The sequence below is a fragment of the Poeciliopsis prolifica genome, unplaced genomic scaffold, assembly GCF_027474105.1.
Source record: "Poeciliopsis prolifica strain line A6 unplaced genomic scaffold, Auburn_PproV2 SCAFFOLD018, whole genome shotgun sequence".
Classification (NCBI taxonomy): Eukaryota; Metazoa; Chordata; class Actinopteri; order Cyprinodontiformes; family Poeciliidae; genus Poeciliopsis; species Poeciliopsis prolifica.
In genome coordinates, this window is record NW_026562393.1 from 3,305,279 (window position 1) to 3,317,340 (window position 12,062).

The 12,062-nt window shown below is 37.6% G+C and overlaps 1 protein-coding gene across 1 annotated transcript; it reads left to right on the forward strand.

Annotated features, from left to right (window-relative positions):
- The first annotated feature begins 1,363 nt into the window (after nucleotides 1-1,363).
- mfsd13a (major facilitator superfamily domain containing 13A) lies at nucleotides 1,364-11,703 on the forward strand. The gene is made up of 9 exons (XM_055043117.1): nucleotides 1,364-1,519; nucleotides 4,216-4,461; nucleotides 4,811-4,890; nucleotides 6,254-6,703; nucleotides 6,791-6,911; nucleotides 7,196-7,292; nucleotides 9,689-9,860; nucleotides 10,031-10,224; nucleotides 10,738-11,703. The coding sequence occupies exons 2-9, from the start codon at nucleotides 4,294-4,296 to the stop codon at nucleotides 10,965-10,967; spliced, it is 1,512 nt and encodes a 503-aa protein (XP_054899092.1). The 5' UTR covers nucleotides 1,364-1,519; nucleotides 4,216-4,293; the 3' UTR covers nucleotides 10,968-11,703.
- The last annotated feature ends 359 nt before the right edge of the window (nucleotides 11,704-12,062 follow it).

The following is a 12,062-nucleotide window of genomic DNA, read 5'->3' on the forward strand; positions in this document are numbered from 1 at the left end:
CCGTTTAACACACACGCACTCTCACGCGCACACGCATACACACTCTGAAACTCACACAAACAGCTCTATTCACTTGTTATAAGTGGCGGGTTTTGATATGGGCAGTTGCCCAGGGCATGTATTAAAATGAGGGCGTATACCAACAGCAGAATAGTAATAATAAAAATCTTATCAGTTATGTAACTTATCCGTTATATGTGCAGTCTATGGGGAGTTGGTGCCTCTTGCTTGCTAAGGAGAATAGGGAATTTATTTCACATGTTCTGATGAGACTGGATTTCTGCGCTGAACTTTTACACGCTTTCACAGTCAAAACAATCAAATGTTTGCTAAATCTAAATAGCATATAGTTAGGCTTCCAGTCCCTTTGCCGACACTCATCTATTTCTTACATTCTGAACTTTTTTCACATTTATTCCACGAAACATTGCTATATTTCATTGGGATTTTATGTGACACACAAGTGCATAAGATAATATGGAAGGAGAGTGATCAGAAGTATTAAAATGAAAAGAAAAAAAAGGAAAGTGCATTTGTTTTTAGCCCCTGTTACACTGATACCTTAAATAAAGAAGTAGTCCTTTCTCACTCAAAATTCCAACTTTTGGGAAACTCTATGTTCATTGTCTCAAGCTCATTCTTGTAAAATTCAACCATTCTTCTGTGTACCTTAAAAAGCAATAGTTAATTAGATAATTTCTGCCAAAAGTCATACTGTGCAGAAATATGTACAATCTGGTCTGGACCTCACAGATAATTTATGGAGCGTTATCAAGAAGAAGATCAGAGACACCAGAGCCAACAATTCAGACAGACTTAAGGAAGACAAACTGGGCTTAATGAACACCTCAGCAGAACCACAGGCCCCTCTACACTGATGTAATTATTAAGTACTGAGTGCATACACTCAGCAGTGCTTGAACTTGCTTTTCAACAGGTCGATTGAAAACCCCTATTTACTAGTTTTACACAATATCCTTATTTTCTTCTTTTATTTTTATTAATGTTAACTGTAAGTGGTAATTATCAAATTTATCAGAAAAAAAACAAAACACTTGAAATATTTTACTCGGTTCTCCATATACATGTGTTTGGAGATGAAATACCGAATACAGTACTTACTTTATTGTTTTTATTTATTTTATTTTTACTTTTTATTTATTTTTTGTGGTTGGGTTGTTTTTTTTTTTATTGAGTTGTTCCTCCAAATAAAGACAAGGCTTGTGAAACAGCACCATCTTGAGAATTTTTGACGTATTACATATAATAGTTTTTTAATGCATTGTTGTTATAATTAGTGCTTGCCTGCTGGGGGCGCTGCAGATCCCTTCTGTTCTTCACGAACGCTTGGGAAACCCCTTAGTAATCCACTACAGTCGTCACTGGCGTGAGTAACCCACCCATCTGAGCGAGTAGTCATGACGTGGACGGTCTGGTTCTGAGAAGAAACAGCTGCTTTCACCGGTATCGATACGAACTCAGTGTGTTCGGTCTGGATACCTGACAGCCTCTTTAGTCGGTACGCAACACGTATTTTCTCATTTGTTATCGTTGGCGGTGGTTGTGTTTACTTCCAGATAAGCTTCCTGGGTGAGGTTAACTAGGTAGCTAATGCTAGCGGCTACTAATACAACTAGCTAGTGCTATCGATTAGCACTGATTAGCGACAGCCTGACGGAACGAGTCAATTGTTACTAACTTTTGATTTGATGTGGTGGTTTCAGTTTTAATCAGTTTGGTATGAGAAGAACAGTGGAGTTAGTTAGTGAGCCAGACAACTTGTTACTGTGGTAATGTGTAGCTTGTCGAGAACAAAAGTGTTATAAGTGAATCTGGTTTCCTCTTTCAGTGTCGGCGTTATTTTAGGCTGCCTATAATACTTTGTTTATTTAAAATGTGTTTTCTTGCCTAATAATCTAGCAGTGAACACAAAGTCAATTGTGGTAATGTTACGAAGAAAATCAAGTGTGTTAATAAAGCAGAGATATAGCGTTAAACAATATCTAGATGGCATAAAAAGTAAAAAAAATTATAAATCGGAACGTGTCACTTTTTATAAAACTTTAAAATACCACGTACTGACAACACTACAGGTGCAGTCCTGAAAGGTTTGCTTTTCCTTGTATGTTATTTAAAGTTTCCAACAGTATTAGTTTTATGTTGTAAATTTCCATTTACTGACAGTCTAATTTTTATTGTTTTTTTTTCACCTCAGTTTGAATATTCATGCTTCAATTTGCATTGCTATTGTTTCCCACAGTGGGATCAGAAGAGATATTTCTGTTCTATTAAAGATCTGCGGTTGCTGCCAGTCTTTACTTAGCAGTCCAAGAGTTATCGATTTTTTTAATGGAGCTGGTATAATTTAGTTCAGATGCCAAACAAGCATTAAAATAAAACCAAAACTATGAAAATTGGATGCCAGTTTTGCCAGATTTGCTCTTGTTTTCATGGTTTGAGAAATCAGGATTTAGACCCGAATACGCTTTAGGCAGTTATATACAGCTCAATATTATTTTTACGATTTGTATTCATAAAACTTCAGAGCTTCCTGAAAGCAGAAAATGTGAGTTTGGAAAGTGCAACATTACTTCTCGATTTTGTTTCTTTTTTTCCCACATTACAAATTAAATACTTCTTGTTGAAGAATGCAGTTGAAGACGCAATCTGATTTTCTCTGTACTCCCAGATGTTCCCTAACTAAAAAGAAAAAAAAATGTTTATGGTGGAATTTGAAACATACACAGTTTTTTTTTAAATCCCACAAAACAATACTACAGCTAATTTAGCTTTGTGTTTATTTGGAGTGATGACATCATAAATCATGCCGATTAGCTATGCAACACAAGTAACCGCTTGTGAAGGAGGAATTTGATTATCAGTCCTCCTCAGGCGTATTTCCCATCCAAAAATTTGCCTGTCCAATATATTCATCAAACCTTCAGTAAATCCTTCTGTCCCTCCTTACAGTCTGGGCATTTAAAAAAAAATGCAGATATTTAAAGCCTGAGTTCAGATATTGGCTGTAAGTTGTAATTTGAAAAAGTTTGATGTTTTGAAATGTGGAGAACCTGGAGTTCAGAGATCAGGTCTCATCAGCTCCTGCTTCTTGGTATTCAGAGTGAGTAGCAGGTGTATCTTTGCAGTCAAAATAAAGAAAAAACATCTCTTCTTTGTTGTATTTCAGTGCGATGTTTGTAGATGTTGTCTTGTTTTGTGGTTTTTCTGTAGACTGATTTGACACGATACGGCCATGTTTTAGATGCGATACAACCCAGCCGAGATCTGATAGGGGGAGCTTCTTTGTTCCTCTTTCAAAGTGTGTTATCTCACTATGATCTGAATCTAATGTTTTAGGGCCGTGCTTCAACATCATTTCGTTGTTTACCCAGTCAGAGTACGCCACATCGCACATTGAAACATGGTTGCTTTCAGTCGTCGGCCTCTTGCTTTCAGAGAAGGAAAATGGTGACAGAAGTTGAGATGTAGACCTTAACCTTTGCAGTAGCTGTTACTTTTTTATTGTGTTAAACGTTCATAGTTCAGTGTTAAATATGAGGCTGGAGAGCAAGTTAATGCAGCAAAAATTTCTTGTCCGGCAACAGTCATCTGATTTCACTTTTAATTCTTCACTGGAAAGTGGGGCAGCTTTTTATAGAGCCTGTGGTTCAAATATGAATTCAAGTGAAACACAGCGTGACGTGGATCTGCCTGGTGAGAAAGGAAAAGTTGTTCACAGCTAAACAAACTTTAATGAGTACTTGCAATCCCATTGCTTTTCCAACAGCGTTCCTGTAGTCTGGGTTTCTTGGCAAGACAGAGCCAGTAATATTATTGTTCATTTTATGAGTTTAGATGTTGCTGCTCTGAGGGACTTTGCAGTTTTTGTTTTTTGAGCGTTTGTATGTAGTGATATGAGATTACAAAGGGGAATGAATAGATATCACTTTATTTTTATACTTTTGAAACCTATAGGAAACCATTAACATTTTGTTTCACTTCACATGAACATGCTCCTGTTAGTGTGTTTACAGACCAAAAATGATGGGATATGTTTTGTTTGTTTAATTAATGCATTATTTAAAAAAAAACAATTTAGATATTATTTTATTGTTTTTCCTGCAATTACAAAACTGCAACACACAAAAAAAATCTTAAACGTATTCCCTTCACACAGGATATTTTTCTTTTTTTTTTTTTTTTTTTTTTTGTCAGGATGTGTTTCTGTGAACGTGGGTCATCCAGGCAATGATGGTCACAGCTTACCTCAGAGAAAGGACCTGAGAGAAAAGCATGGGCAGGAGCGTCTGGGGCTTCTGGCAGACTGTCTTCTCCACTGCAGTGCTCTATGGCTCACTGGCCCTTTTTACGTCCATTCTCCACAATGTGTTCCTGCTTTATTACGTGGAGACGTTTGTGTCCATTTACAAGATCGATAAAATCTCCTTCTGGGTGGGAGAGGTGAGTCAATGGAAAAACCAGAGTCTGTTTGTGATTGAAAGTGACGTTGACAGGAAATTGTTCAATTCAGGTTTTTTTTTTGTTTTTTTTATGTTGCACCAGTACATAACAACTGTTGTCACAAAGAACTTTACCGAAGAAAAGTTAATTCAATGCAATTATACAGAAACATTCAAAGTCAAGCGCACGGATTCAACTATAGATTTATTCTTCTTATCGACTTATGTAGTAAAGTTCAGTTTATTATACAAATTGCTTAAAAGGTTTTCTCTCTGAGGATCTAAGGTTGTTTTGATCTGATGTCCATTTACTTTATGTCTTATTATCTTCTTGTTATTCTGCTCCACAGACTGTATTCCTTATCTGGAACAGTCTGAATGACCCTCTCTTCGGCTGGCTGAGTGACCGCGCCTTCCTCAGCTCTCCTCAGTAAGCCTCTGCATCTCTTTTTAAACATTCTTCTCCCCCTTTACCTTCCTACCTCTTTGTGACTCAACAGATCACAGCGAAAATGAAACCTAACATAATTATGTGTGCCTCTTTGTGCTTTTTTATTTAATGCTGTCCTAAAGCAAACTCTAAGCATTACTAATAGATTAATGTATATATTATTCTGATGATTAATCAGATCAAATAATTGGCATAGTTTGCAGACTTTTCATTTACTTCCTTAAGCATTTTTTATACAATATTTGAAATGCATCAAGAGAAAAAGAAAAGAATAACTCAAACAATAATTTTTTTTATGCCTAAAGTGCAACATTTGTAGCAAATAATTTATTTGCAGGCTAAAAGAAACTACTTCTGACATCAACATATGAAAAGTTCAGTCCTTTTCTGCTAGACTTGACGTCAACTAAATGTAGCGCCAAATCTGTTAATTATTTTTGTATTAACTGAACATTAATCTGAGAGCAAACTGTGCTCGATATGACGTGGTTGGTTTTTTTTCTGAATTTGTACCAGATAAAGCTAAAATGTTGCTTCTTAAGGAGTTCTGAGTTAAACATTTTCACTGATGATGTGTCTTTCTGTCTGGAGTCTATGTATCAAAAGTGAGGTTAGACATTTAATGATGGCGTCACAAAACCATAAAGTTACTTTTAAGAACACCCTTAAACTAGATTTATTTTGTTTTGACAAATGTGGAAAGAAGAAGAGCATCACCCTAAAAAGTGGAAATAAAATTTACATGAACAAAAGTAAATAAATGAAGCAGAATTAGCACTTTGCTACTGTCTAGGCTGCATTTCTGATGATCAACTAGCTTAAATATTAGTTTTCATTCTTTAAGTTTTACAACAAACCAGTTGGAAACCCCAGGAAAATTATAACATTTTTTTTGAAAAATACTTAGATCTGAACTTGACTTTGTGTAAAATGATCTCAAAATGTAACAAGTCAAATTCTTCTTATATTTTATGTTTTTTCTGACTTTCCAGTTAACCGATGCCAACATCTGACTGTCAGATGTGTAGACTTGTCCTCTCTAATCCGCTGCCACAGTGACAGAGAAACCAGTGGATCACGTCAAACAGTGTGCCACCTGTGTTTATATTTCTGTCATACTGCAAACCAGTTATGTTTATTCAGTCAGTGGTGGAAAAAATTGTTTAAACAGAGAGTGTACGTTCTCCAGGATATTCAGGATTTATTCTTGCTTTTATAAATATGTTTTGGTGACAGACTTTATCTTATTCAAATCTTAAATGTTTCTATAGGCAGGAGAGCGAGAATAGATCATGGCCCTTGTTTCTGCAGATTTCTCACACACCGTGTGTTTTCTACCCAGGTCAGGCTCTCAGATCACATCGCCAGAGGTGGTGCTGAAGCGCCTGAAGGCCCTTTCTACAAATGGCCCTCTCTTCGCCCTGTCCTTCCTGGGCTTCTGGGTGGCGTGGGCCAGACCAGGCCTGCAGTTCCTGCTGTGCCTGTGTCTGTACGACGGCTTCCTCACCATGTTGGACCTCAACCACAGCGCCCTGCTGGCCGACCTCGCCGTGTCCGCCGCTGACCGCACGCGCCTCAATTTCCACTGTTCCGTGTTCAGCGCGTTGGGCTCTGTCTCCGTTTTCCTCTCCTACTCTGTCTGGGACAAGGAGGATTTCCACTCCTTCCGTCTGTTCTGCTTGACTCTGGCAGCTTTTTCCATTTTGGGCTTTTTTGTCGTGTCTCGGCTGCTACAGCAGCGTTTCAACAAGGAAATCCGCTCAAAGCTAGATGAGGCATCAACACTGAAGGAGTACGACATTTAAAGACTCTTAAGTTTTGAACAATATATTTATTTTTTGTCTTTTACAATAATATGTGTTCATGTGTCTGGATCTAGGCTGAGTGTCGGTCACGCTCCACTTACTCAAATAGAGAAACCTATCACTATTGGCCAGTATCTGAAGCAGCTCTCCAAGCACAGAAACTTCATGTGGTTTGTGTCCATGAATCTTATCCAGGTAAGGGGATAGTAAAGGTGAAAAAAATCTAAATAATATATTATTAAAATTTTGTTTTGTATGAAGGTGTAAATATTTTTTTCCTATCAGCATAATAAATTAAATTCTGCAGCATGGGGGAAAAAACAGATTTTTTAAAATTGAATCACAGATTATTTTAAGGACTTTGTTCAAAATTATGTTAAATGTTTCTACATATTTTCAGTTCTACAGTATAAATGGAATATTATGTTCACTTGCAAATCATATGTATTTGATCTTTTTGTCTGTGTTTTTTTCCGCAGGTGTTTCACTGCCACTTCAACAACAACTTCTTTCCTCTTTTCCTTGAACATCTCTTGTCTGATAACATTTCTGCCTCTACAGGTTCAATCCTGCTCGGTAGGATTTCACAGAAAAATCTTCCACACCAAAAGCATAAAAAAATTAAAAATCAGAAAACAGTAAACATAAATTCTCTTAAGGACATGACAAAAAATTAGTGGACTCATTATTTTTTCTATTTTTGTTATTTCGTACGGTGGCTTGGACACCCACTGAACTTTTTTTTTTTTTTTTTTAGATGCAACTATCACAAAATGTACCAGTGGGTTTTATGTGTTAATCAACACAAAGTGGTTTATAAATGTGAAGAACAAGGTCAGGTATTTAAAAAAATAAAAAAATAAAATTTTATATACAGTTAGGGCCAGAAATATTTGGACAGTAACACAATATTTGTGAGTTGGGCTCTGCATGCCACCGCATTGGATTTGAAATGAAACCTCTACAACAGAATTCAAGTGCAGATTGTAACGTTTAATTTAAAGGGTTGAACAAAAATATGTGATAGAAAATGTAAGAATTGTACACATTTGTTTACAAACACTCCACATTTTAGGAGCTCAAAAGTAATTGGACATATAAACATACCCAAACAAAAAAGTTTTTTCTCAATTTTGTTGCGAATCCTTTGGAGGCAATCACTGCCTTAAGTCTGGAACCCATGGACATCACCAAACGCTGGGTTTCCTCCTTCTTAATGCTTTGCCAGGCCTTTACAGCCGCAGCCTTCAGGTCTTGCTTGTTAGTGGGTCTTTCCGTCTGAAGTCTGGATTTGAGCAAGTGAAATGCATGCTCAATTGGGTTAAGATCTGGTGATTGACTTGGCCATTGCAGAATATTCCACCTTTTTGCTCTCATGAACTCCTGGGTAGCTTTGGCTGTATGCTTGGGGTCATTATCCATCTGTACTGTGAAGCGCCGTCCGATCAACTTTGCAGCATTTGGCTGAATCTGGGCTGACAGTATATCCCGGTACACTTCAGAATTCATCCGGCTACTCTTGTCTGCTGTTATGTCATCAATAAACACAAGTGACCCAGTGCCATTGAAAGCCATGCATGCCCATGCCATCACGTTGCCTCCACCATGTTTTACAGAGGATGTGGTGTGCCTTGGATCATGTGCCGTTCCCTTTCTTCTCCAAACTTTTTTCTTCCCATCATTCTGGTACAGGTTGATCTTTGTCTCATCTGTCCATAGAATACTTTTCCAGAACTGGGCTGGCTTCTTGAGGTGTTTTTGGGCAAATTTAACTCTGGCCTGTCTATTTTTGGAATTGATGAATGGTTTGCATCTACATGTGAACCCTTTGTATTGCTTTCATGGAGTCTTCTCTTTACTGTTGACTTAGAGACAGATACACCTACTTCCCTGAGAGTGTTCTGGACCTCAGTTGATGTTGTGAACGGGTTCTTCTTCACCAAAGAAAGTATGCGGCGATCATCCACCACTGTTGTCTTCCGTGGACGCCCAGGCCTTTTTGAGTTCCCAAGCTCACCAGTCAATTCCTTTTTCCTCAGAATGTACCAGACTGTTGATTTTGCTACTCCAAGCATGTCTGCTATCTCTCTGATGGATTTTTTCCTTTTTTTCAGCCTCAGGATGTTCTGCTTCACCTCAATTGAGAGCTCCTTTGACCGCATGTTGTCTGGTCACAGCAACAGCTTCCAAATGCAAAACCACACACCTGGAAACAACCCCAGACCTTTTAACTACTTACTTGATTACAGGTTAACGAGGGAAAGGCCTTTTGAGTTACTTGCAGCCTTTGGAGTCCATTGTCCAATTACTTTTGGTCCCTTGAAAAAGAGGAGGCTCTGCATTACAGAGCTATGATTCCTAAACCCTTTCTCCGATTTGGATGTGGAAACTCTCATATTGCAGCTGGGAGTGTGCACTTTCAGCCCATATTATATATAAATTGTATTTCTGAACATATTTTTGTCAACAGCTAAAATAACAAAACCTGTGTCACTGTCCAAATATTTCTGGCCCTAACTGTATATATATATATATATCAAAATAAAATGTCAGCCTCTACATGTGGAAAGCTGGAGATGTGCCTAAAAGTGCTTCCACTGCACTGCAAACAGTATCGGTTTGTATTTTGTCCATATCTGTAATGTTCAGAGGTCCATTCTGTTTATCCAATATCACATCCGGTTAAAGGATTTACTCAGTTTAAGCAAGTATTTGCCCAGGTGATGCTCAATATAAATGTCAGAAGAAAATCTTTCCCTCTTTTGATTATGAACCACTTTGTGTTGGTCTGCCATAATAAAACCTATTAAACATGTATTTTTATTTCTCACTCGGCATGCCTATTTTAGTTGGTGCTGTTAGTAAGCTTTTACCTTACCTTTAGTTAAAACCAAGCACATTATAATTTTTCTATTTCTTTGCACAGTTTATGTTTTTTTCTTTGATGCAGCTCTGCTTCTGCTCCCTCACAGGGATCTCTTACGTTGCCCCCCACCTCAACAACTTGTATTTCCTGACACTGTGCCAGCGTTACGGCGTTTACCAGGTTATCCGTTGGCTGTTTATGCTCAAACTGGGACTTAGTGTGGTTATGCTGCTTGCAGGGCCTGACCACATTTATCTGCTGTGCATCTTCATTGCTAGGTATGGCCGACAGTTGATCGTTGACAGTTTCTGCTTTTTTTTTTTTTTTTGCTCTGCTTGTTTTTGGTTTTAATACTTTTAGAGCTGCACACGCAAGGAAAGATTGACCTGCAGCATTCGCGCCTAAAGGATTCCTGCCAGGTTTCTAATTGTTCGCCTCTTCGTTTCAGTAACCGGGTATTCACAGAGGGCACCTGCAAGCTGCTGAAGTTGGTCATTTCTGATCTGGTCGACGAGGACTATGTGGTGAACAGACGTCAGCAGGCCGCCTCGGCTCTCCTCTTTGGGATGGTCAACCTGTTGACCAAACCGGGCCAGACATTCGCCCCACTCATTGGCACCTGGCTGCTCTGCGTTTACACAGGTATACACGTTTCCTCGAAAGCATTTTACATACAGCTTCAGGGTAATGTAGATTAATTTAGGGCTATTTGTTTGGTTAAGCTTTAAAAAAAAAGGTCAGAATTTGCAGAGGATAAAATAAAATGTATACATCCTGGCCAGATATTTACCATTTATGCTTGTTTTAGCAATTAGTAAAGTAAATCTTTTCATTGCTTTTTAAAATCCTGAATACAAGTAGCAATGACGCAATAAAGAAGACACATGTCATTAACTCTGATATTATTCAGCACATACTTAAAACTTTTTAGAACTTTAGAAAGTCAGCTTTGTTCAAGTAAAACAAAAATTTTCCATTAAGTACTTCTTACTTAAACAAGGATTCTAGTTAAACTATAATGCATCCATTTTGTTTGTCTCTCTTTCTGGTATTTTAAAAGATCTTTCCAGAATTTCTGAACATTCTCAGATTGAAATTTGCACTTTGTGGACAACAAAAGAATTGTTTTCCTCACTCTGTCTTTCTCCTCCCCAGGTTACGATATTTTCCAGAGGACACCCATGAAGGATTCTGTGTCCGACTCAGGGACTCCGCCTCTCCGTCTGGGCTGCTTCTACCTGTTGGTGTTTGTGCCTATCACCTGTGCCCTGCTCCAGCTGGTCACCTGGTCTCGCTTCACTCTTCACGGTCGAAAGCTACAGGGAATCAAGACCCTGCGGCAGGGGACCCAGCATGGTAGTCTCATCGATGTCAAGGCTATTTAAACGAGAAGAAAGAAACCATGGAGCTGCACAAAGACACTTTTTAAATAACCGTTTTTATGTTTCTGTGATGTCTTAAGAAGCAAAAAGCTGCCGCGTCTTCACTCTGCAGCCTTCATTATGAAATTCTGAACATTTACAGAAATTATCTTTTTTTCTTTTTGTACAGTAAAAAATTAGACAAGGGAAGCTTTCTTCTTCTTTTTTTTTTTTTTTACTGAACTATGCCTTATTTTTATATTGGAATTCAGATTATATTTGTATTTAAATGGAAGACCAAATGCTAACATTAAGCCAATCTTATCCCTCTGGGGTTTGTGGACCAAGATGAAGGTAATTTCCTGTCCTCGCTGCTCAGTAATAATCCATAATATCAGCTTTTTAATCCAAATCAGGAGAACTTGTTTCACATTGGCTCTGAAGTGTTGACAAAACGGAGCCTGGAATATAACTGGACTGAATTCAGCGTGCCACTGACACTGCATAAAACTAGCAATCCTACACAGCTAATTTAAAATGTTTACTACACAGAATGTCCTGCCAGAATCTTATTCTGTAAATTTTAATAGCACTAAATATGTTTAGCTTTGTTATCTGTGCAAGGTAATGTTCAGTGTGTTATATTTAATTGTCTTTTTCTTTTGTCACAAAACTTAAAATGAGCCACAGATATTTAGTTTCAGTCAGAGCCTCATGATATAGTGACAGGCAAAATAATAAAAAATGTTCTACACAAGAAGTTATGTTTTTTTTGTCGGTTTGTATTTTGTCCATATAAGTAATGTTCAGAGGTCCATTCTGTTTATCCAATATCACATCCGGTTAAAGGATTTACTCAGTTTAAGTAGTTTTAGTTTTGCTCATTGTGTACTTTGCATTAAAGAGCAGTGTTAGGAGTCTTTAATTTTGTATTGGTTAAATGATTTATACAGTAGATGGAGGGGCAAGGGGAGCTATCCATTTTATCTCACACAAATTGTTTAACTACATGTTAATTATAGGTTTATTGTTCATTGTTTTTTTCCAAATGAAAGTAGTAAAAAATGGAAATACAGAAGTATGAGTAAAAATCCCCTCAAAAAGCTTAAGTGAATCCAC

Excerpts from the sequence above, each read along its gene's own strand:
- mfsd13a (XM_055043117.1), top strand. The coding sequence starts at position 4,294 with ATGGGCAGGAGCGTCTGGGGCTTCTGGCAGACTGTCTTCTCCACTGCA. Across the intron at positions 6,704-6,790 it reads GAGGCATCAACACTGAAGGA|GCTGAGTGTCGGTCACGCTC; the intron begins GTACGACATTTA and ends GTCTGGATCTAG. Across the intron at positions 6,912-7,195 it reads TGTCCATGAATCTTATCCAG|GTGTTTCACTGCCACTTCAA; the intron begins GTAAGGGGATAG and ends TTTTTTCCGCAG.